This window comes from Protopterus annectens, chromosome 6.part0 (assembly GCF_019279795.1).
Source record: "Protopterus annectens isolate FY-2018-M chromosome 6.part0, PAN1.0, whole genome shotgun sequence".
Lineage (NCBI taxonomy): Eukaryota > Metazoa > Chordata > Ceratodontiformes > Protopteridae > Protopterus > Protopterus annectens.
Genome location: NC_056737.1, coordinates 1,988,318,587 through 1,988,344,536, shown reverse-complemented (window position 1 = coordinate 1,988,344,536; position 25,950 = coordinate 1,988,318,587). Strand labels below are relative to the sequence as shown.

The 25,950-nt window shown below is 37.1% G+C and overlaps 1 protein-coding gene across 20 annotated transcripts in view; it reads left to right on the top strand.

The window, feature by feature from the left end:
* Positions 1 to 25,950, top strand: part of LOC122805019 (titin-like) — a 759,244-nt gene that overhangs the window by 324,155 nt on the left and 409,139 nt on the right. For all 20 annotated transcript variants that reach the window (XM_044075290.1, XM_044075281.1, XM_044075295.1 and 17 more), the window contains 14 exons: positions 125 to 403; positions 511 to 798; positions 1,167 to 1,445; positions 1,667 to 1,948; positions 2,040 to 2,318; positions 2,450 to 2,728; positions 2,876 to 3,154; positions 3,260 to 3,547; positions 9,406 to 9,684; positions 9,916 to 10,194; positions 10,283 to 10,561; positions 12,791 to 13,078; positions 13,216 to 13,503; positions 13,736 to 14,026. In XM_044075290.1, coding sequence (XP_043931225.1) covers positions 125 to 403; positions 511 to 798; positions 1,167 to 1,445; positions 1,667 to 1,948; positions 2,040 to 2,318; positions 2,450 to 2,728; positions 2,876 to 3,154; positions 3,260 to 3,547; positions 9,406 to 9,684; positions 9,916 to 10,194; positions 10,283 to 10,561; positions 12,791 to 13,078; positions 13,216 to 13,503; positions 13,736 to 14,026 — 3,957 coding nt within the window. The remainder of the gene's footprint in view (positions 1 to 124; positions 404 to 510; positions 799 to 1,166; positions 1,446 to 1,666; positions 1,949 to 2,039; positions 2,319 to 2,449; positions 2,729 to 2,875; positions 3,155 to 3,259; positions 3,548 to 9,405; positions 9,685 to 9,915; positions 10,195 to 10,282; positions 10,562 to 12,790; positions 13,079 to 13,215; positions 13,504 to 13,735; positions 14,027 to 25,950) is intronic.

The window sequence follows — 25,950 nt, the reverse complement described above, 5'->3', positions numbered from 1 at the left end:
ATGTGTATATATATATATATATATATATATATATATATATATATATATATATATATATGACTATGTATGTGTGTGTGTGTGTGTATGCAGAAATGTTTTCTAATATCCACTCTGTTTACTGTAGAACCAGCTGAAATCATAGAAAAATCTAAATCACTGAAGGTGACAGAAAAGGACCCAGTGACATTGGAATGTACTGTGGGAGGCTCACCAGAGCTTCAAGTAAAATGGTTTAAGGATGGCAGAGAGCTTGTACCCAGCAGAAGATGCAAAATAAGTTTCAGTAAAAATATTGCCAGCTTAAAAATTCAGTCAGTAGAAAAGGATGATAGTGGAGAATATACCTTTGAGGTCCACAATGATTTTGGAAGTGCCCGCTGTACGTCTGTTTTGACAGTGCTAGGTCTGTACTATACATTTTTACTTTATGAGTTACTTTATTTACATATACTCTTTTTTGTCAAAGACAGAGTAAATAATTGGTTATGATTTACTATTTTTATTAAACAGATCAAGTGATTCCTCCGTCATTTACTAAAAAACTTACAGCAGTTGATGAAGTTTTAGGATCTGTTGCTCATTTGGAGTGCAAAGTGTCTGGTTCTCTTCCCATTACTGTTACATGGTTTAAGGATGGTAAAGAAGTCCTGAATAGTGCAAAACACAAACTGCTTTACCTGGATAATACAGTTTCCATGGACGTGAATCAACTTGAAGTGCCTGATGGCGGATCTTATACTTGTAGAGCCTCAAATGTAGCAGGAACTGATGAATGCAGTGCCATCTTAACAGTCAGAGGTTTGAGGAATTCTTTGCTGTGCTGTTTGCTTTGGCTGCATCCATCTTCTTGCTTTTTAGTTGGCTTTAAATGAAATAGCAATGAAATATAAGAGCATTCAGCTCAATGTCTTTTCTGGCATCTTATGACTTGGCAGCACAAATCTTGATTGGTAATTTATTTAAGCATCTTATAAGCTTGAATTAGCTAACATTTACTTATGCTATATCCTTATATTTTTCTCATATCACTGTTAATTTGCAAAATATAGGAGAAGCTTCAAGCACATGCTTTGCATTTTCCACTTTTGAACTAGTTTCATTGATTCTTTCCTGAAATACTGTTTACAGTTTATAATTCATTAATCTTTTTCTCACAAATATTTTAGAGCCTCCAAGTTTCGTTTTAAAACCAGAATCACAGAAGGTTCTACCTCGTTCCACTGTCCAGTTTAAGAGTGTACTGAAAGGAACACCTCCATTTACAATAAAGTGGCTTAAGGATAACAAAGAACTTGTGACTGGTGATAAGTGCTTAATTGGAATGGAAGAATCAACGTGCTTTATAGATCTATATTCAGTGGATGTTTCAGAAACAGGAGAATATACCTGCCAAGTTTCCAATAGTGTTGGCACTATCAGCTGTACTGCACTGTTGGTTGTAAAAGGTTATTATTCTTTTTACTTTGATTTTGGTGTTTTAATATTTGCACTTTTGGACATTCATTTAAACTTTTATAATACTTTATAATTCTATACAGATTTGTTAGACACCTTTATGAAGCATTGTTATAATTTTCCTCTTAGTTTACCTTTTTGCGGAAAGAAAATTCTTATTTCATTTATGTTTGTTTTGATCTCTTTTTTTTGTTCTTCTTTGGTTTCCTAGAACCACCGAAATTTGTGAAGAAGCTAGAGCCTTCCATGATAATAAAACAGAATGATACAGCACACTTTGAATGCAAAATATCTGGATCACCTGAGATCAAAATTGTTTGGATAAAAAATGAAAATGAAATCCATGAAAGTGACAGATGTAGAATGTCATTTATTAATTCTGTAGCAACTCTAGAAATTAGTGGCATCAGTAGAGAAGACAGTGGAGATTATACGTGTGAAGCACACAATGAAGCTGGAAGTGAGAGTTGCAGTACCACTGTTACAGTCAAAGGTTAGAAGTCTAACTAATCATTCTTCATCTTTAAATATATTTTTTCTGTTTTAAACCAAACTGTTCATTGCTGTTGCTGTTTCTTTTATAGAGCCACCTGTTTTCAGCAAGGTACCTGAACCAGTGCAAGCAATAAAAGGTGTTGATGTTAGCCTAGAATGTGAACTTTCTGGTACACCCCCCTTTGAGGTTACCTGGTATAAAGATAAACGACAAATTAGGAGTAGCAAAAAGTACAAGGTTGCAAGTGAAAATTTCCTTGTAAGTCTGCGCATTCTTAACGTGGAAGCTTCTGATATTGGGGAATATCAGTGTAAAGCTGCAAATGATGTCGGAGGTGACAGCTGCATTTGCAGCATAAAACTCAAAGGTTGGTATATGCATAGCACATACGCACTTTATAAAACTGAATAATCAGTACTCTAATAGATATTTTGTTTCTTTGCTTATATTCTCTGCTTTATTTCTGCCCTCATTATGGATTTATATTTAATTCTTTAGAACCACCAAGGTTTGTAAAAAAGCTAAAAGGAATTACTGCCATTGCTGGAGAGCCAGTTGAATTACAAACAACTATAGAGGGCACCCAACCAATCACTGTAACATGGCTAAAGGAAAAGGAGGTCATCAGGGAAAGTGACAACATTCAGCTATCTTACATGCAAGATATTGCCACCTTGCACTTTGCAAAAGCGGAACCAGCTAATACGGGCAAATATGTGTGCCAAATCAAGAATGATGCAGGAATGCAGGAGTGCATGGCCACACTTTCTGTACTAGGTTGGTAGCATACATATGAAACAGTAATTGACTTGCTATTCTTAGTTTACATTCTATTAAAAATTATTGTACTGCAGTATAATGTTCTTCTCTGTTAATACCCCAAGTTTTGAATCTAACATCTGATTGCATACATTTTAATTACAGAACCAGCTACAATTATTGACAAATCAGGACCCGTCAAAGTCACTGCAGGCGATTCTGCAACATTAGAATGCACAGTGACTGGAACACCAGATCTAACAGTTAAATGGTTTAAAGAAGGCAAAGCTTTGACTTCTGGAAAGAAATATAAACTGAGTTTTGTAAACAAAGTGGCCACCCTAAAGATTTTGTCGGTAGAAAAAGAAGACAGTGGTGAATACACTTTTGAAGTCACTAATAATGTAGGCAAAAGCAGCTGCACTGCATCTGTTGATGTTTCAGGTGTGTTGGATCATTCCAAACTTCTTATTTTTATAATCTTAATATGACACATTTCTTTTTACCTTTGGGTACATTTTGAATCTTTTATTTTTTTTTCTTGAACAGATCGAATAATTCCTCCATCTTTCACAAGAAAACTGAAGGCTTTAAAAGGTATTCTGGGTACATCTGTCCTGTTAGAGGCAAAAGTGTCTGGATCACCACCATTGACTGTTACTTGGCTTCATAATGGCGAAGAACTTATCAGTGATGAAAAGCGTGAAATCACATTCACAGATCCAACATGTGCTCTAAAAGTCTTTACTTTGGAAACATCAGATACCGGAAGCTACAGCTGTAAAGTTTCAAATGTCGCTGGATCCGACGAATGCAGTGCTGTCTTGACTGTAATAGGTCAGTACTCTGAAAGCAGCTATAGCTTACCTTCTGTGCATGAAATATTTAATTTTCATAATCTTGCTTGTCTTTAAGTATCAGCCTTTTACAACAAATGACCATGAAATATCAGTGGTATATTATTCTTCACGTTCATACATTCACTTTAAACGAGCACTCTAGAGGTACATTTTCTTTCAAGATTTTTTTTTCCATTGCCTCTTCCTCCTGTTTATTAGCTGGTAAGACAAACATCCCTGGATTGTATACAACCAGCTTCAGGAGCAGCCCGAAGAACTATGAAGTATTTATATATTTGAAGTTGGAAGTTTAGATGTATCTGTGATTGAAGCAAATTAAATTTAAAGGGATATTAGTTAATACATGTATGAAGTAGTGATAGACCAGTGATTAAAGAATAATGTGCCCAGCATAACTTTAATTATTTTAGCTGCCTCTCTGTCTTTGTACTATGTAGTACAAGTTCATTTTGAATGGGCACACCCAAAATAACTAATAGTATGTAGCTGAAGCTCTTGTTTTCACTTGCTGGGAAAAGCTCATTGTGGTATAGTCTGAGAATGAATGTTGTTGACACTGCATTTTGATTATCCTAACTTATTTTTTTGATCCATTTGTCAATACTGTGGTTAAAACACTGTATGTAGCCTACATCTAATCTATTAATAACACAGACACCGGGTATGGAGACAACTATAATAAATGATATGGTGTTAATGGGGAAAAACAGCATACACAAGGATGAGACAAAAAGGAGTAACTGAGCAGAAAAATGGAACATGCTAAGTACCCGTTCTTTCAGTGTAAGCAAAACATTACCTGACCTAATAGCTTTGGTAAAAAAAGAATAGTAATATTAATAATTAATAACCTTAATATTTTAGCAGTGACTGTAACATGGTACACAGAGAACTCTGACTAGGATGTATACATACAGGAATCCTAGTTTATGTGAAGAGCAGCCTGGATAAACTATAAACTGATATCTCTGTTTTTACAGTTTAAGAGATTGAGTCAGTACATGAAAGTAAAACAGGAATGGGGATACTGTGCATCCCAGTGGAGAATGAAAAGGGCAGGGAAAGAAACACTGAATTTTACTTTGCAAGAAACTTCTCTACATATTGTACTTCTGCAGCTATACCAAGAGTAGGAGAATTTTTAAAACTTATAAATCAGTAATGGTGCCCATTTCAGGTAGAGCAGTTTGTAATCTTTGCTTGCTTTAGCACATTGGAAGGGATGAATGATCCTAGAATTTGAAAAGGAAAGTCATTTGGAAACAAATGGTAACTAAGCAGTGTAGTTTATCAGCTTAAATATAGAACTTTGTCAGTCAAAGCTGCAGGTTCTGGACTTAATAAAGGCAGATTTAACATAATGAAGCAGTGATTTAAAGACTGTAACTAATATAGAAGAAGAGTGAACATAAATTAGAAGTGCCATTATAACTGCAGCATACTTTTATGTAAAGTTAATGTGCACATCTTTAAGAATCGAAAACACTGTAGAACTCAAACAAGGTTCAGGAAAATTTACATTTAGGAAATGTAAATAATTGATGAAGAAGGAAGAAGACTGGGGACAATAACAATTACACTGAAGAAAATAGGTAAGGTAGTTAGAAAAGTGAAGGCCAAGATAAAGGAAGTGATATTTTCATCAATAGGCGCAATAATATTTTATTGATTTATTTGATATTTGTTAACCGGGCTAAGTAAGACTGGGCAGAGGCCCTTTTTCAGCAGAGGCCTGGGGAGAAAAGCTCCATACACAGTCACATCTGGAGTCTAAACAAAATTATAGAGTAAACAAGCAAAGTAAGTTGAAAAACATATACAAGTTAGGTAAAATAAAATAATAGTAACTATAAGCAAACAATTTAGTATATACTTACTATTAATACCCTATTACAAATACATGAGGGAGCAAAGAAAGTCAAAGAGGGGTATAATATATCTCATTAAAATGATAGGATATGCAGAATAAAATTGTAAAATTGAAAAGTCACCAGACTTTATAAGTTTGATAATTATTCTTGAAAAAATTAGAGAGAATTACCAAAACTACCAGTATGAGAGACCAGGATAAGCAGATTGATGCTGATCCTTCTAAAGAGGGAAAATGGTACACAAATTAATAGGGGATGATGGGATTCACACCAGAAGTTAACCAATCATTACGAGATTGTCAGATTTCTGATCACTGAATCAGTGCACATATGATTCCCATGTAAAAGAGTTGTGACAAGACAAAGGCTAGAAATTCTTATTTGTAGAAAACATTGGAGAATCACTGATGAAGATAGTAATTCTGGAATATTTGGGAGCCTGTGGTGCAAGGATCTAATACACTATGGGTTTGCACCAGGAACTTTAGTCATAATAATTCTAACAAGAATTCCTTAACTGGATTATTAGTACATTAGATCATAAAGGAATGAGTTTTGTTGCCTTCTTAGACCTTAGCAAAGGTAATTGACTCAGTTTGCATAAAGATTTTACTGCAGAAATCAGATGCACTTGGTCTGACTCCTAATGTGGTGGAATAGATAAATAGATAAAGATAAAAGATATACTAGGCAATAGGATACTAAAACAATATGAAGGCCATTTTTAGGACTGGCCCTTTTCCATGTTTATAAGAGATATTACAGAATGCTTAGAAGGAAATGATCATCTTTTAGCTGATGACATAAAATTATGCAACAGGGATAATAAAAAAGAATGATGAATGAGAATGTTCACAATATTAGAATAATTATGTAAAATAAGGTGGTATATAGTGTGCTTGAACAACAAATATTTAGGAAGTGTATACTTAATTTATGGAAATGCTGTAACAAGAACAAAAGAGGAAGGAAACTCAGGATAGTAGTATCAGAAGTTTTAAATGTGAAAACACAGTAAAACAGGCTGGTGGAATGATAGGATGCACAGGAAAAAGCACCACTGGTACAGAAAATAAATTATTATTCCTCTTTATAGAGATTCAGTAAGAACACATTTAGAGTACTGTACTGTCCTCATTTTGAAGAAGAGGCAACATAAATAATTCATTGTATGCTTCAAAAGTTGTATAAAAAGAGAAAAAAAGAACAGCTTAAGATGATCTTCATGAAAAGTATATTGGGGTTCATTATAAAACTTTCGGTTGCATCTTGAAAAACCGTAAAGGCTATGCTGGTACCATATTTTAAAAAAAGAGACATTTGTAAACAAGAGAGTGTAGTTTGAGTGTCATATGGTTCCAAGGTGATATGAAGGAAGCATTACTAATAAGACAGGGTGGTGGATGACTGGTATAGCCTTCCAGAAGAGTTAATATGATCAAAAATAGTGACATAAATGTAGAATACATATGCTGGGAGTAAGTCTGTTGTTAAGAGAACTGGGTTGGATGCTGCTGCTTGTGGATATAGGCAATTAAATTTTATTTATTCACAGCCTGATAACTGGCTAAATGAATCGACCCACCACATATCTTTTTAAGACATGACTTTGGTATAAGGCAGAAACAGTAGAGTGCCATAAAAATGTTTGTGTTGCATGTTACAGTAACCAAGTGCAGTGAAGCTCTGGAATAAATGAATGCATTTGATTGCATAGTGTTAAGTGGGATAATTTCACTAGTGCATATATAAATATATATATATATATATGTATATATATATGTATATATACATATATATATTTATATGTATATATTTATATATATATATATATATATATATATGTATATATATATATATATATATATATATATATATATATATGTGTGTGTGTGTGTATGTGTATATATATATATATATATATATATATATATATATATGTGTGTATATAGATATATATATATATATATATATATATATATATATATATATATATATACACACACACACACTGTAATTGGTACCTCAAACATGAATGTGAGAGCCAACCAGAGGATTCATCATCTAGGTAACTACAAAGACGCTTTGTGCCCTCACCAGCATCCATGAAATCAGGGCATTTCTTTTAAGGTCATAACCTTACCCAGGTTGCTCACGCACGTCACTGTAGGATACCCTATGTTCTCTCCATGCATGTGCATGCCTGTATTCCCATGCTAATGAGGAAAATGTCACTGGCTTGGGATTGACAAGCTCATATTCTCTGTCCTGGCCTTTGGTGACATGTAGACCTTTATTTGCATAATGGCAATCAGCTAGCCAAATCCATTTCCTTCCCCAGAATAGGCAAACTAGTGTTAGCTGCATATTTATGCCCTCCTCCCCTGATCTTTCAACACTCAAGGTTGTATTCTAACTGGGGTCACCTGGGCCACAGTTTGGGTTTTATCCCTGTACACCACAAAGCCAGATACTGTTAAAGGTCGTAATAGACTGGCACTTAACAAGTAGAATGAGGTCCTATGCTGCATCTTTTTTATGTAGATTTTATTTTCAGGGGTGATGCATGAGCATCTTGTGGTTAACTGACTTGCTGTGGGTTACACAGTAGTCAAATAGAGGATGATGTACTCAAACCTTGAACTACAGCAATTAGCTTGGTAACTGCTCACAGTAAAGCATGTTAAAGCATATATATTCATTCAAATAAACCAAATCTTAAAAGTGTAAACTGACGTATTTGTCAAGATGGACTTTTTCCTCTTGAGCCATAAATAGTGGCTGCTTATTAACCATCCATATCTTGGGCAGAAGACAAACATTACATTAGGACAGTAAGCTTGGTATTGGTAACTTAAAAATGATGCAGGATTTTTGATAAATAAGGTTATCTTGAAAATTTCTTAACAGTAGTAAAATTGTCTGACTAACTGATCTGCATATTTTAACACTAATATCCAGAATGTCAGCAAGCATCTGTAGCCATTTAGAGATCATTACTAGAGGAACCATATTTCAGCCTATTCACAGAATGCACTTGCACAATTAGCAGATATGTAGAAACTTTTGTTTATTAATAAAGACCAAACTTACCTGCCATCAGAATGTGTATTTCTGCAGCTCACCAGTTTCTGATCCATGTATGTTAAAATATCATCTTCTTATTGCCTGAAATTGACTGATAACATTTCAGGGTCCATAGCTGTACATTGACTCATATGTATTCAATTCATAATAGCCTGACACAAAATTATTACATATCATGCTAGTTAGAAAACAAAATAAAACTTACAAAACATACTTTAGCAGTGGGGCAAGCCCACTGGCACCCCTACACCCCAACAACATTGTATATACTAATACTGAAATCACATACTTTCCCCCAGGTTTCTGCGGCCTTGCAGTTTACATTACTGACATGTTTGGGGAGTTGATGACTTTACATCAGTCTATCACAAACCAGTGAGAAATCCTTTGATGAAAAACTGTGCTTCTGACAGTATATCATTCTAGTACTTGCATACATTCCAGTTTTGAGTTTTTGCAGTCCTGCACCAGTGGCTCCGAATTTTTAATAGAAATAATCTGCAATATGCTCCTTGGAGGAGATGAGCTGCAACTGCAACCATTTTAGCATAATCCAACCCACAGTAGCAAGACATTCTTCAGATCTTGAAATGATTTCCCAAATGAAATCATCTGCAACTGTAACAGATGTCAGAGGCTATTAGAAATAGTATGTTGCCCCTACCACGTTTGGTCACTTAAGCAGAGTACACAACAAAATTTACTTCCTTATTCTATTTGCACTTTAGCATGTTTCTGTGACTTGACACTGATGATAAAAGTAAGCAAGAGTAGAAAAAATCTACAACAAAATATTGCTGGAAGTTTGACATAAATGTTTCTATTTAAAGCATGAAAAAGGTCATAGCACACTAACATTTGTTTTATGTTTCTTTAGAACCACCATCTTTTGTGCACAAACCTGAACCTTTGCAAGCTTTGCCTGGCACTGACATTTCTTTTGTAAGTGTCCTAAGAGGATCTGCTCCACTTAAGGTTAAATGGTTTAAAGGCAGCAGTGAATTATACCCTTCTGCAAAGTGTAAAATGAGCTTGGAGGATTCAACAGCAACTCTGAATCTCTTTAATGTAAATCCATCCTCTAGTGAAGATTATACCTGTGAGGTTTCCAATGATGCTGGAAAAGATTCTTGTACAGCAAATTTGTTTGTGAAAGGTATGTATGTCCTGATCCCACATTTAAAGAGAGCTTTGTAATATATTAAGAATAATTTTATTGAGTTGTCTGTATTGAAGCACGTGGTGTGTGTGTGTGTGTGTGTGTGTGTGTGTGTGTGTGTGTGTGTGTGTGTGTGTGTGTGTGTGTGCGCGCGTGTGTGTGTGTGTTTATGTATATGTGTATGCATACTCCTGCATTATGCCTAATGTGTTTTTCTTCTATTATCAGAACCTGCAGTATTCCAGAAAAAACTGAAAGACTCTAGTTTTGAAATCAGGAAGCCCATCATTCTGGAATGCACTTATTCTGGGACTCCACACATTACTGTGGTATGGACAAAGGACAATGCTGAAATAACACCATCTGAAAAGTATATCCTAACTACAACTGAGAAATCTTGCATATTAGAGATCCCTAGCAGCACAAAAGATGATGGTGGAGAATATGCTTGTCTAATTGAAAATGAGGCAGGAAGAGATTTTACCCAAGCAGTGTTAACAATCTTAGGTTTGTTTATAGGATTATATCACACTCTTACTTTTCATTGTTTTTACATTGTATATATCTTTGTAATGTAAGTTATTTTATTTTCTAGAACCTCCTTACTTTATTGAACCATTGGTTCCAATGGAGATAACGGTTGGAGATTCTGTGTCTTTACAATGTCAGGTTGCTGGAACTCCTGAAATAAAAATATCCTGGTATAAAGGAGACACAAAACTGAGAGCAACACCCAGCTATAAAATGCTATTCAAAGATAACATTGCGAGACTAGATTTCAGCAAAGTTGATAAAAGTGACAGTGGTGAATATATCTGCAGAGCTGAAAATAATATTGGCACAACATCTTCAAAGGCCATCTTAACTGTTCAAGGTGAGTCACCTGGGTTATTGTAATTCAGAATGGTGTTTACCATAGTAATCTCCTTGGGAAGGCTCTTAATTATCCCTAATTTTCCTCCATATTTTTGCCCTTTCCCACCTGAAGTATTTGATTTTGTGGTTAATCACTGAGGATTACATTTAATAAAGCCAGACATTATGGTTTCATAATTATTTTGTAATAAAATGCATGCTGATGCAAAACCTGTTGTTTTGTTAACATTTAAATGAACTAGCTTAACAGTAAAAAATGTCCCTGATTTTGGGTCTCTGTCTCCTATCCTATTACTTTTTATCTCTGTCCCTAATTTTTGAGCAAAGAAATTGAGTTATGCTGCTTAGTTATACTTAAGCTATATTCTTGAATTATAATTTCATTTCAGAAATCTCAGTGCTATGAAGCATCTTGAGACAGTTTTGAGACTTTTCAGAATATAAAATTAATGAAGATAAAACAAAAGTTATAGCTATAACCTATGTAACCACACATTAATTGGTCCAGCAATACTCATGTTTATGGGGACATGATAAAATGAAATAGTTAGGAGTATGGATTAAAAAGGATTCTGTTATAGCAGCTAATGATATGGGGGAAGAGATTAAAACAAAAGATAATACAAAAGGTGAGAATCTGGAAACACTTGTTTATGAATATGGATAGCAAGATACAAACAGTGAAAACGTTTTTAGTCCCTGTTTTTTATAGAAGTCAAGCATATTTTTGTCAACCAGAGGAAAATTTGTGGACAATACTTAAAGAGTTGAAGGAATTTATCTGGGAGGGGTAGAGGGCAAGGGTCAAGTGGGATAAGGTTATTCTTACAACAAGGTGATTTAGGATTACCTGATTTGAATGGATATTTTAGACCTATAAGCTATACAGTTAAGACTCATTTACATAACACAAGTAGAAAGCTATAATTCAAAATGGAAAGGTATGATGATGAAACACGGGAATTTCAAGCAGTAAGGAGAGAATGGGATTTTGGATGCAGATCCTTACGGTGAATAACAACAGGCATACAGAATGTTATATTCATAAAGTAGCAGAAAGTGTTCTGAAAACTAAACCAACACGAGACTGGAGAAAGGGGATTTTGCTGTTAGGGATGACTGCATTTAGGAGTACAGAGTATAGGCAAGAGGAGGCTGGAATTTACTAGAGAAAACTGGCAAAGGAACCAAGGTACTGGGAGCAAATAACTTAAGATGGAAAGATAATAGATTGGGAAGAGGCCAAGAAGACGTTTAGACTGCAGGCTAGAGACTGTCTTCCGTATCAGGGATTGATATCTTAGTATAGGCAAAGAGAAAGAGATTGGAGAATTGTAAGTGAAAGGTCTACTCTGGCAGAGTTTTTAATTGAATCTTGAGCAGAAGCTGCTGTTAAAAAAGGGATAATTAGTAGGGTATATAAAATATTGCACAGTAAGTATAGCTATCAGTCAGAGAGGTTAGAAAACATTGTGAAGACAGATTGGTTATGCAATTCACAAGGAAACAATGGGAGGACATATGTATGGCTCCCAATTTTTTCTTGGATGTATTTGCATAGGTATTTTTATACCCCAAGAAGACTCCAAAGAATTTTTCTTCAGGTAGATGGCAAATGTAGGGGTGTAATGGGGAAGAAAGAGGTAGCTGAAAAAACATATGTTTTGGGAGTGTAGTGAGGTGGCAATTCCCTCCAGAGTACTCCATCAGAAATATTGGTTGAGTAAATGGGTCTAATTAAGGAAATTGCTTTTTTGAGCTAGAAAACTGGATCTGAATTGCCTAGACATAATAAGACCTTGCTCATTTTAATTCTGGTGGTTGGCGATTTCCATTTTCTAGTTATTGCTTTATAAGTCTAAATCCACTGTATTTATATTGTAACAGAGATAAAAGAACTGGAAGTGGGATCTTTAGAAAAAGGAACAAATTACAAAGAAGAAATGGAAATTGTGGTAACAATACATGCACAATAATGTTTTGGAGGAAGGGTGAGATTTCAGGGAAGGCAAGAATTGAGCAGTTTATGTAATGGTGGATTAATGATAGTTACACAAAAAATATGTGATGTATAATGTTTGCAACTAGGAACATGTTAATATGGTTTGTTTTTTATACAAATATATGTTTGCCTATGTCTTAAGTGATAATTCAATAAAGATGTTATAATTTCCTTTCCGGAAATATGTGTGTAGAATTAACTTTTAGTATCAATATTTTATTACAGAACTGAAAGTTGCACCTTCATTTCCAAGAAAACTCAAAGATATTCAAGAAACAGTTGGCCTTCCAGTTAAGTTTGATTGCAGAATTACTGGTTCCGAACCTATTGAAATTTTATGGTTTAAAGACGGAGTTCTTCTAACTGATAATGAGAACACTAAAACCTCCTTCATAGACAATGTAGCTGCTCTGGAAATGTTAAAAACAGAGAGAACTAGTGCTGGACAGTACACTTGTACGGCTTCCAATCTTGTAGGAAGTGCTTCTTCTAGTGCTAACCTCATACTTCAAGGTTTGTTTACTTTATTTTAAAAAAATTATACTTTTTTAACTTTTTCCTAGTAATTTAGTTCATTGTACACTACCAAAATTTAAATAGTAATAATGATTACACAAAGCTTAAACATTATATTCTCTTTAAACCTTCAGAACCAAAGCAGGCACCTGTCTTTGATAGAAAACTAGAACCGCTCGAATTTATGGCTGGAGAAAGTGTGGAATTCCAGTGTCATCTCACAGGTTCACTTCCTATGAAAGTTACATGGACAAAGGATGGCAAAGATATTCGAGCTGGTGGAAATTACAAGATGACCTTTATGGACTATACTGCCTGTTTAACTATTCTAAAAGTAGACAAAGGAGATTCTGGGCAGTACACTTGCCAGGCAGGCAACGATGTTGGAAAAGATTCCTGTTCTGCTCCATTGACAATTAAAGGTATTTTTATTCTTCCTACCCTAAAGTTCCCATTACCATGTGGTAAACTTATACTGTTGTGGTATTTATATCACTACTTTGTTTTGCTTAATAATTATATGAACTAAATACATAATCATGATTATAAATGCATTTTATATTGAACTGCTAACAAAATATTGTATAACTATCAAACTGCTTACAATTTTAACTAAATTTGTGGTTGGTTTGATTATATGATTGTGTTTTTCAGAACGTAAAGTTCCACCAACTTTCACAAAGAAGCTTTCAGAAACAATTGAAGACACTGAAGGAAAGCTGCTAAAGCTTGAAGGACGTGTTGCTGGTTCTCTTCCTCTAAATGTACAGTGGTATAGAAATGATCTGGAAATACAGCAGACTGCCAGATGTGAACTTTCATTCAGAAACAATGTTGCTGTACTGACTCTGAAGAAGACAGAACTCTCAGATTCTGGTTTGTACACGTGTAAGGTTTCGAATGAAGCAGGGAGTACGACAAGTGTTGCATCAGTTCTTATTCAAGGTTAGTATAGCAAAATGTGATTTGACACTACATTTATGTTTTATATATAAAGTACATGCTCTTGACACTCTCCATCCTAATGCGGCTTTATAGTTATTATGTTTGTCAGTTATTTGCTCAGTCCCACATAGTTAATTTTGTCTTTTTTAAAGCAATAATGTAAAAATGTGAAGATATTTGTCTTTTAAGGCAGATACATGTAAACGTTTTATTGCTGGAAATAAAAGTACTGTTACCTAGCCCCATGAGGTAGAATGATGCAGCCCTGACTACTGCTGACAAGGCCTATGTTCAGTTAGCGACATAGCTGTCTGAGGAATCAGGTATGGGAAGATCAGCTTGAACAGCTGATGACAGCGCTCTTATCCTGGGGTGGCTGCTTGGCCCACAGCATTAACAATGTCTAGAAGTGTTTATGTATATCACCTGCTTGCAGAGGCTATGTTGGTTTGCTCTGCATTGAGCAAGAACTTTCCTGCCATTCCTGAAACTGAAGATGTATGTGGTAGCATGCTCTTACCTTCTGATTTGGAAACAGAAGGTGTATGTGGCATCATACACATCTTCTGTCCTTGACTGCGCAACCACAGTGAGTCCATAGGCAGTCTGTGGGATGGAAGAGTAGGTGAATCCACAGGAGTAAGAACTGCTATGCTCCTTACCACCCTACTCTTGCCACTAGAGGAATGGTTGGGCTGGTAGAGCTTTGAGGACAGGAAGAAATGAGATGTAGAGCTCTCACCTTATCTGGGGATGCTTAGCTCCAAAACCTGCAGAACAAATGGGCTGGTTGAGTAGAGGTAGCACAGCCGCTGGGCATGAATCCTGTGTAGGTGGGAGAAAATTAAAGTATTGTTTATATTATTTCAGTGGTGCCCATAATAAAGAGGTAACATGTTTCTTTACCTTAAAACTTTTGATATGTCCTTGAATGTATTGCTTCATAAAAAGTTTTGTTTAGGGTGTGGAGTCAAGTAAGAACATTTGATTTCAACATTGGAATTCCCCCTCTCCTTTCATGTTCCATCACAAAACCTTAAGTTGCAATGTAATTATGTTAAAGATTGTAGCATCTTGAGGAAGTGATTTTATTTCAGTGGGTTGCAGTAACTGACTTTACCAAAAATGAATCACTGAGTCCATTGCAGGAAAATAGTCCTTTGAGCAACTGTGTTTGAAGAATTGTATTTCTCCCTTCTTCCTAAATGATGTCTGTACTGCTAAATGCTTTTGTTTTGCAAATAGTTCTTTTAGATTGTAATCATAAATATGTTGTAGAAGATTACTACTCCATTATGTCAATAGAGAAACAAATGCTACTCAGTGATTTTTTTTACATTTCTGCTGTAGTCCTCCAAAATCTTAGTCACCCCTCCTCTTATTTATATGTCCTAGGTGCATGGTTGCACAACTGCCAGAAAAAGAGAGAAGGCCTGAATTTTTTTAAACGCTTACAGATAAGCACTCCCATACAGTGCAAAATAATTCATGGAAGTATGTGTTCAGGCACTTGGGATTAGAGAAATATCATTGTGTGTGTTGGTATTTATTAAAAGGTGGGACTAATGTTTGTGGTAATATATTTTCTTGGGCTGTGATTGAGTTGCTGTGATTTGTCCATATGTGATTAGTGATCTGGTAGGAAAACTTTAAAAATAGCTTAACTTTAAATGTGCACTTCTGTTTCATTTCTTAATGGAGACAGTAGTAACTCCAAAGTTCACAATTTCAAGTAGTAAATATTATTTCTAGCAGCAGTAACAGTAGCTTTAAGTTTAGCATTCAAATATAACATAGGATCATAGGTTAGGGGTCTATATTAGATCTCAAAACGACTAAACAGCGAACACTCATATGAGCAAAAACGGAAAACATCGAACTCCTTATTGTGGGGGACCTCACCCCCCCCCTCGCTAACTATATATTCCAGCTCCGAGATCGCACCACAGTGAGGAAAAGGCAAATATACCAATCTCAACTGTATCACGATCCCAAAACACCTCCTTTGATGTCCGCCATTTTCGCTCATATGAGTGTTTGCTGTTTAGTCCTTTCGAGATTCGAATATAGACCCATAGGTTAGTACTAGCCTAACTGCCCTTGTAAGCCATTTTAAGCCTGGCCAGTCGTCACTTTTGGTGCTTAAAATTAACATATCCCATTAGAGTTTACATTCACCTAACCCTTTCCAAGATCTACATTTATGTATTACTCTAGTGATAATTACTAGATCAAAATGTAGATTATTTGTTTGTTTATTGACCAGGTTAGTCCCACTAGGCTAGTGGCCCCTTTTTCAGAGGATACCAGCAGTGGCATTTATACTATTAGGGGAAATTTGGCCAGGGCCTTTGGGAACTTCCCCTACTCTTTTCTGTTGGTGCTGTTGATGTTTGGAGGACACCCATGCACAGGGATAAAGCATTCAGGAACTGCCTCTGTAGATATTGGAGGAGACCCATGCTTTGGGATAAAGCACATATGAGCTGCCTCTGTCCATTAACACTACAGAGGGGAGTCCTGGGATAAATTTTCTATTTTCCATCTATTGATCTAGGTTACACTTGAATATGGTCAGGGATGAGCTGTGTTTCACATGGATGAGGAGTCTGTTCCAGAGCAGTGGTATCTTCTCTGAGAAATACCATTCCCTCCAAACCATTCTATTAATGTTGCAGAAAATGTTTAGGCCCCTGGATTGAGTATCTCTGATACTATTTGACTTTGGGATGTGAAGTAAGACCATCAAGTAATGGGACAGAGGATGACACAGGTCACATTTTAGCAGCCTGTAGGAAACCGAATGTAGAGATAGGACTTTAAGGTGGTTCATGTAGGACATAGGCTTTGTATCCTTTTTATAAGGTATCTCTGTGGGAGTTCCAGCTGTTGCATGTGCTTGGACAGATGTATGCCAAAAGGGGAATTATACTCCATGATTGGTGCAATGAGGGCTGTGTAAAGGGGGGGTACAAAATTGTTGGATCTAGAAGCAATCCCCTTGTTTATAAGCTGCACAGTATAGAAGGACTTTCTTGCCACAGTGGATCCAGGTTGGCCAAACATTAGGTCACTGTTTACATAAGGTTTCAAATCCCAAACAGCTGAGTCAATTCTTAGGGGAGCATTGTCATTGTGCTAGTTCCCTGGAAGAGTCAACTTCCCACAAAAGACGATAATGCATTTTTTTTTTTTTTTGCCATTTTGCTTTAGTCCTTGAGTCTGGCACCAGCTATTTGTTTGGAACAAGCCTAGTTTCCTCCTTCTGTTGTATAGCTTGTTTATGGCAGAGGTCCACCAGACTGGTTTCCTTTTCTTGGAGGAGTGAGTCTTGGTTTTACTTGGGATAGCACGATCCATGCATTCCTGCAGATGCTCATAGAGTGCCTTTGTAAAGGTTTCAGCAGCTTGGACAGCATTGTCCTTTAGCATGGAGGCTGTGAATCTTTCCATCTCGGTCTTAAGTAACGTGAAGTTTTCTTTTGAAAAGTTTTTCACGGTGGTTTCCTTGATTGGGGGTGGGGGCAGAATGTGGATATCCAGAGTGATTACTCTTTGGTCTGATCTAACCAGCGAGGGGTTGACCTCTGGTCGCCTATGTTGGTGATGACCAGGTCCAATATGTTGTTCCCTCTGGTGGGGGTGTTGACCAGTTGATCCAGGGCATTCGAGTTTATAAATTCTAGGAAGCGTTGGGCAAGGGAGTTAGTACTTAAGTAGTTCTCCCAGTTTATGTTTGGGGAATTGAAATCACCCAGTATTAGGGTGGTTGGTAGGACCTTCATATTTCCCAGTGTCTCCAGAAATGCGGAATGGGGGTCTTGGGTCATGGTGGGTGATCTGTAGCAAGTTACAATTTGGATTGAAGTTTTGCCCATTGTTAGTTACACATGGATGTTCTCTGATGCATTGTGCTGCACCACTAACCTGGAGGTGTGGGTATCCTTGATCAATATGGATACACCCCCACCTTTTGTGTTTTGGTCCTGGTTCTGTGGCTGAAAGGTATGGTATGAGTTATAGCCTAGTAGTGCTGGGGTGCTCTCAGGAGCCTTAAACCAGGTTTCTGTTTAAGCACAGATGTCAATGTTCTCCATACTGAGGAGTGCCTCGAGTGCATGCATTTTGAGGTGTAGACTCTGGTGTTGAGTAGCATTACCCTCAGTTTTTGGTTACTTGTGCTATTTATGGTGGTCAGTTTGTCTTTTGAGCCTTGCCTAAAAAAGGCACTATGGGGGTGGCAAGAGCCTTGGCCAGTATTCAAAAGCCTAAGAGTGACAGGTACAATCCATCTCTTCCAAAGCAACGTGGCTTGTTGAGCATTTCATCCCAGGCTGACAGATACTGGATCCCCTTTGAATGACACCAGAAACTTAGCCAATTGTTGAAATTGATCATTTTTTCTTTATACTGTGGCATCATTCTTGGTGAGGGCAGGATGCTACTCAGGGTCAGGGTTATACCAACCTGGGCTACATGATCAGAGAGCTCTTCCATTTCTCTTTTCATGTAGTCCAGGGAGGTACATCTGAGGTCATTCACACCAACATGGACAATAACAGAATCATATTTGTACTTGGTCTGGAGTGACCTGAGTGCTTGTGTTATGTGGCGGATCCTGGCACCTGACAGACAGCTGACAGTAACCTTCTCCTTGTTTAGCCTGGTGAGTGGGACATCAGTGTGCCTGACTATAGAGTCACCTATTACTAGTGTGTTGGGTATGTTATTTTGCCTTAAGGGCTGTGATTGCGTGGCACACTGATTATGTGAAGTATGTGTTTCATGGTTGGTGATAGGGTGTGGAGGTTGCTTGATGTCTGCTTTAGAGGTCTGTTGCTTTTGCAGATTTTTATTTACAGCCTCCGAGTATGTTTTCATGTATTCATGTGTGTTATTTGTCGGTGTTGGTTTATTAGATCTATGTGAGACTGGTGGTGTGTTGCAAGTATTACCCTTCTCCTCTTGACTCTCAGTTCCAGTCTTGGGTTGAGAGAGCTTTGCCTCTAGTTTGGCTGTATAATTGCATCTCTCGCATATATTAGTGTTTGGTGTTTGGAGGAGAGGGTTGTCTGTGTACATGAGGCAGTTGTAACATTGCCTCAAAATGCCCAGATTCACCATGTTGGACTGGAGAGTACACCGGTAACTGCCCTTTGACATGCCTGAATAGGTAGAGTAAGCTGTTTTTCTGATTGGCTGGTGAGGACGAATAGAGAGCCTTGTCCTTCTGGACAGTATAGGGGGGGTCTAGTGCTAGGGTTAATTAGTGCTTGCTATGAGTTTAAGCAAGTGCTTGACTGTGAAATTAATGGTTTGAGTGCTAAAGTTGAAGGTTTGTCTAGTTCCAAGGGAAAAATTGAAGAGTAGACTTCGTGGAGCCGAGAATAGTTTAACTCTAGCTAACCACCACTGCCTAGTGTGCAAAACCGCGCAAATGCGTTTTTTATAGCAGGGAAGTGAAAGAGATAGAAATTAGCCCAAAATTGCTGATAAACTACTAACTTCTTGGCTGAAACAACTTCTCCAGGGACAGATAGGCTGCTCAAAGCTCCCCTCTCTCACAGGTGAACAGAGAAGCTTCCTTCTATCCAAGTAAGGTATGGGCAACACAGAAACTTGTAACACAGCCCTGGATTCAGCAATAACCTGAAAACTGGACTACACTACTTCAGAAAGGTGGGGAAAGTTTTTTTTTTTTTTTTTTCAGGAAATAGAGCAGATACAATCAAAATTATCCCAAAATGGCCAATAAACTACTAACTTATGGGCTGAAACCACTCCTCCAGGGACAGATAGGCTGCTCAAAGCTCCCCTCTCTCACAGATGAACAGAGAAACTTCCTTCTATCCAGGTAAGGTATGGGCAACACAGAAACTTGTAGCACAGCCCTTGATTCAGCAATAACCTGAAAAATGGACTATACTAGTTCAGAAAGGCGGGAAACAAGTATATATATTTTTTTCAGAAAATAGAGCAGATACAATCAAAACAACACTTTAAATGCACAGAAAAGGCTATCACACTTTATTCTGTAGCCGACAACAGTTAAACAGATTATTTAACCACAAAAATGACTTAATTCAAGTGCAGGCAGCAAATAAGTACAATTTGTTTGTTTGTGTCTTTCGGCTTTTCCCAGTTAGGGGTCGCCACAGTGGAACTTCGGTTCCCTAATGATTGGCAGTAGATTTTTACGTGCTGGCTTGCCGGGCCTAACGCACAACCTTCAACGAAGGAATGCCCATTCACGCATGTCGCCACACAGAAGACGCTCTAACTGAGAATCGAACTGGCAATGTCTAACTGTGAGGTGACAATGCTACCGCAGTACCACCACCGTAGCAATAACAAACTTTTTAAATCACAGATTTGCTAAAAAAACTGGCATTTTAGGCGGAATTAGTTAAGACAGCAAGAAAATCAGAAAAATGATACTTAATCACTCCAAAGTATCTCTTTTGTCTCTCTGCTGCTGTAGACTCTGCAGAACACCTGGAAGGCACTTGCTGAGCAGAATACAAGCGCAAAAACTGCGCAAATGCGTTTTTTATAGCAGGGAAGTGAAAGAGATAGAAATTATTCTAAAATGGCAAATAAACTACTAACTTCTGGGCTGAAACCACTCCTCCAGGGACAGATAGGCTGCTCAAAGCTCCCCTCTCTTACAGGTGAACAATGAAACTTCCTTCTATCCAAGTAAGGTATGGACAACACAAACCTTGTAACACAGCCGTGGATTCAGCAGTGAAATGAAAACTGGACTATACTAGTTCAGAAAAGCGGGAAACAAGTATATATTTTTTTCAGAAAATAGAGCAAATACAATCAAAACAACACTTTACCGAATTAACCAGTTAAAAAGCTCAAAACTGAGCCTTGTTCCAGCAGTTTTCAATCAGACAAGTTCTGACTGCAGACTCCTGCCACTAGGGTACAGAGAAACTTTCTCCAAAAAAGACGGTCTGGATCAGTGCGCAAGTTATAGAAACAAAGCTAGATCCAGCAGCCCTGAATCTAGTCTATGCTACAGCAAACAAGGCGTACCAATTTCATAAAGAAACAGTTCAAGTAAGCATGCGCAATAAGCCTTTAACCAGAAATTCCCAGCTCAGAAGGGCAGAAGCTAGCCTCTCCTCCCACAAGAGTGCAGACCACAAACCTTCTTAACGTAAAATAACTGGCCTGAAGCCCAAGTGCTTAATCCAGAACTAATACACTTTTAGAATAACAGACACTGAGCCTTCAATCAGCAGTTCCCAACTTAGAAGGATGTACGCTACCTGTCCTGCCACAACAGTGCAGACCACAAACCTTCTTAATGTAAAACAACTGTTTGAAGCCCAAGTGCTTAAACCAAAGGCCTTAGAATAACAGTTGCAATTTAATCAGGCTACTAACAAGCAGTAGTAAAGGCAGCAGAATAAATTCAATTGAGTACTTTTAAGAAGAGACAAAAGCAAAATAAGGTAATAAAGTAGGAAGAAACACAAATACAGTAAAGCAGATAAAGTGGATTTTTTTATTTTTTATTTATTTATTTTTTTTTTTGTAGAGGGAGGAAACATAGCAGATTAAGATACTATATGGGGAATGTCCTTTCCAAGTGCTCTCTCTGTACACAGCAGAGGAGATGGGACTGGTAGGAGTATCTGAAATCAAAATATGATCTCACTGTACTCAATTGAGTGAGAAAATGAGATGGGTCCGGGAGGAGTGTGCAAAAACAGATTTACAGCAGGGGTGGGCAATTCCTAAGCCACTAAGATTAACACCACAACAGGAAACAGGGAGGGGGGGTGCGGAAATAACTGCAGATAGACAGAGGCACACAATATTTACTGAATCAAAGACACACAATATTTACTGAATCAAATCTTAAATAAGTGCAGAGAAAGTATACTTAAATCAGCTGTGTCCAGTTGATATATGCAGACAAGTCTCAATAGCCAGCAACTCCAATTAAAATATGTCAAGGGACTGGGAGGATAACAATACAGAACAGGAACAGAAAAACCTTTCTCAAGAGCTGATTTCTTTGTCAGTTGTTTCCAGTTAATAAAATACAAAATCAAATGTACCTCATCAAAATCGGCACTGCAAATGGGAATGACTGCTCTTTAGAACCTCCATTACTTTCAGCAGACTCATTTACAGCATCAGTATCAAACAAATAGCCTGATAAAGTTTTTTCCCTAAGATCCCTTAGAGTAACTACACACTATTTTAATCCGGACTGTCCGGAAGTCTAATTTTATTTATTTTTTATGGTGAAGAAAGCTTAAAAAGTTATAGCATATATTAATGGAAGAAAGTCCAGGTGACCAGACCTTTCTCTATTGGTATATGCTCGATTTACAGTGGGCACGCTGGTTGGACAAACCAGTTAGTGTGCTTATTTTTGAATGTTAATGGCCAGTCATTGTATAATATTGCTTTACCTACACTAGACAGAAGCTGAATATCAGTGCAGCTATGGCTACCATTGTGTAAGCTTTAAGATGGAATATTTTGTTAGTTTGTATGCAGCTTGGTTTTGGAATTGTTAATGCAAATATGAGCAGACAATATTTGACAGCTAGAGGTGTCAGTAGATTGTAACTGCAGAAACACCTGGAGGTGTCACTAGGGTGTACTGAATTTATTTATTGGCAGAATATTTAACTAGATGGATTTAGATTTAGACTATTACTCATTAGGATTGTTTATGTGTGTGTGTGTGTGTTTGTGTGTGTGTGTGTGTGTGTGTGTGTGTGTGTGTGTGTGTGTGTGTGTGTGTGTGTGTGTGTGTGTGTGTGCGTGTGTGTATACTTGCATGTGTGCATGCGTGTATGCATGTGTCTGTTTATCTAGTGTTAGTCACATGCAATATATGTACTACTGACTGAAACAGAGAGAGAAAAGGAAAGAGAAATAAATTGTGTGTACTTTGGAGTCAGTAAATCTTGTTTATATTTACTTTAATCTTGGTTTAGTGCATTAAAACTTTGGCTTGAGACAACTGACAGGATTCATAAATATTTAAAATATTGCATACCTTCCTCTGTATGATCTATAACCATCACATAATGTAATGCATAACAGTGGCTTCCTACATAAGAGTACATTAGAATTCATCACTGCTGGAATTGTGATATGTCCTTCATCCATCTTCAGATTTAAATACCTGGGGTACTCACTACTGCCTTAATGCTTAAAGTCATGTCTCTGGTCCAGGGCAAGTGTCTTTCCTCCCACAGTGCATAATATAATATAATACCCAGCCCTCCCATCTCCCTTAATGTCAGATTTAATGCTTCTTGTCTAGGGTGCCCCATCTTCCCAAATTTTAAAGTCATTTTTACTGTTTTTGGACATATCTTGTAACTTCATATGCCTTTTACATGCTAATTTATCAGGCTGTACTGCCTCCTGTTTATAACACAAAGGCAATACAGTGTATTACTCTGGTATATCACACCTATACATAGTGTGTCATAATAAGTCATGAATATGCTGCTTTAGCAACTTACTAACCTACTTGTAGATGCCATTGGTTTAACGTGGAGCCCTACTTCTGGCATTATCTAGTGGCATGTGTAGAATGGTAGAAAGCCTAGTAGTCTATAAACCTATAGAGAAGTGTAGCAGCCACAAAGGACATGCAGACAGGCATAGAGATGCCTTCCTCTCTATACTATTAGAAGCCAGTAACTGTTTTCAATATCTGCTTATAAAACGAAGGGCTAATAATGCTCTAGAGTCACCAGTCTAGGTTGACCTTCAGAATATCATGGCATATAGAGACAGCTCAAGTGCTATGAATCACTCACAAGCAGTGGACACTATAGCATACTAAAATGATATCTTACATTCTGCTGTGCTAGATTCTTTTTTTGCTGAAAAATAGGGTCAGTCCTTTGCAGACGTTTGCACTGTAAAGAAATCTTGCTGGTGGGATCCTCAGGAATCAGTGTCTCACAGCTAATATAATATCACAGCATAACATTTTTTTACTGTAAATTTGAGTCAGACCTTTAAAATCTATCACTTATTAACAAAGACAGACAAAAATATAAAATATGTTTGTGCTCGCACACACACACACACACACACACACACACACACACACACACACACACACACACACACACACCAGACGCATATTCTTCCCTTAACATTATGCTATCAGTACTATTGCTGGAAGCCTACTTGAAACCTCTCAATATTTTAAATATGATACTTTCTGGTTAAAGTGTTGCTTAACTTTCAGTACCATACCCAGCAAACCAAAGTTAAAACATTTAACACACTTCTGCAATTTCTCTTTTTCTTTTTTTCATAGGTTCATAGATTAGTACTAAGCTAACAGCCCTTGGAGCCATTTTAAGCCTAGCCAATTATTCCTTGTGATACTCAAACCCTGCACCTTGTGCTTGCAAGGCAAACACCTTAACCATTAGGCCACCCTCCCATCAGGGATAGAATGCACTAGGGAAGCGTATTTATGTTCTCAGACTCCCTCTCATTGCAGTCAGATCCAAGGGTTTGGAAGCGTATTTATGTTCTCAGACTCCCTCTCATTGCTTCATAATATAACAAAAAACTAACATCTCTGTAAACTATAGCAAATAGTCTGTAGATTCATCTCCCTTCCACCATGAAAGATAACATCATTGTTCAATTCTCATGAAAGGAAAGTGGTTTACTGGGGTTCCCTCTCTTCAAACCCCCTTAAACTTGAATTCTTCTCTTTCTACTTCTCATTATAGTTTTAGATCTCAGTTAAATAAGGCCACTTTTCACTCCATTTTATTTGTGTGTCCAAAGTTATGTGGATTCTTTCTGTTCTCCTTTAGAACTCTTGCAGTTTGTAAGAGTTCTACTCAAAGCTTTGCCAGCTCATTACATTATAAGTTATGCTTTTTGTAATTTCCTGACCTTTCTGTCTTTCTGCCTTATACTGTTCATTAAGTATTCTATTCTGCTAAGTTATTTACTGTCCTATATTCCCTACTCTAGCTACATATCATAACCCTTCATTTCTCCATTTGATATTATATCTTGCTCATTATTAAAAGCTTCTTATTAACTATCCATAGATTCGATGTTGTCTTTTCAGTCCATTCATTAAATGATGGGTCTTGTATCCAACCTTGGATTCGACTTCAACCATTTTTTTCAGTCTTTATGATCTGTAGCTCAGGCTTCTTCCCTTACCCATAATCCCTTCCTGTTCCCAACATTACATCAGATACTGTTTGATACATGTAGAGTTCAGCTGTGATCCCTGATTCAGACCAGTGTGATTTTTAATATTTAGATTATTGCAATACTTGTCTGTAATACTTAGATTATATTTTCTTGCTAGTCTCCTCTTCCTTCTTTTTATAGTGCCTTCCCTTTCCCTCATATTTTGCTGTTTAAAAAAAGCAACTCTGTCTCTCTCTTGTCTAGGCCTTTTTCCACCTGCTGCTTTACTAGTTTTTATCAAATATCTTTTGGTACAATTATTGGTAATTTTTCTCCTAGCTTACACCTTTTATCCCTTTTTCTGGGAATATTACTTGAATACCATTGTTGGTAGGATTTTATGTGCTTTTCTTTACATTGCTATATCAAAAAAGCCTACTGGATTCAAGAAGTGTGTGGCTTGTAGTCTCAAGATGCCAAACTCTGACTCCCACTCTAAATGTCTGCACTGTTTAGAAGCAGCTCACTTGGATGAAGGTTGCTCAATTTGCATATTTTTTGGTCCTCAAGCCATGCCTGAGTGCTGAAATGAACTGGTACTTAGGGGTCTTATTCCAGCTGACTGTTCAAAATCTGCATCTGGAGTAAGAAGTCCTCAGATAAACACAAGGAGGACAAGAGTGATAGGCCCAAAGAAAAGGGCAAAGAGATGAGGGAGTAATTTCCTGATAGTTCTCCTTTGTCTGTTTTGT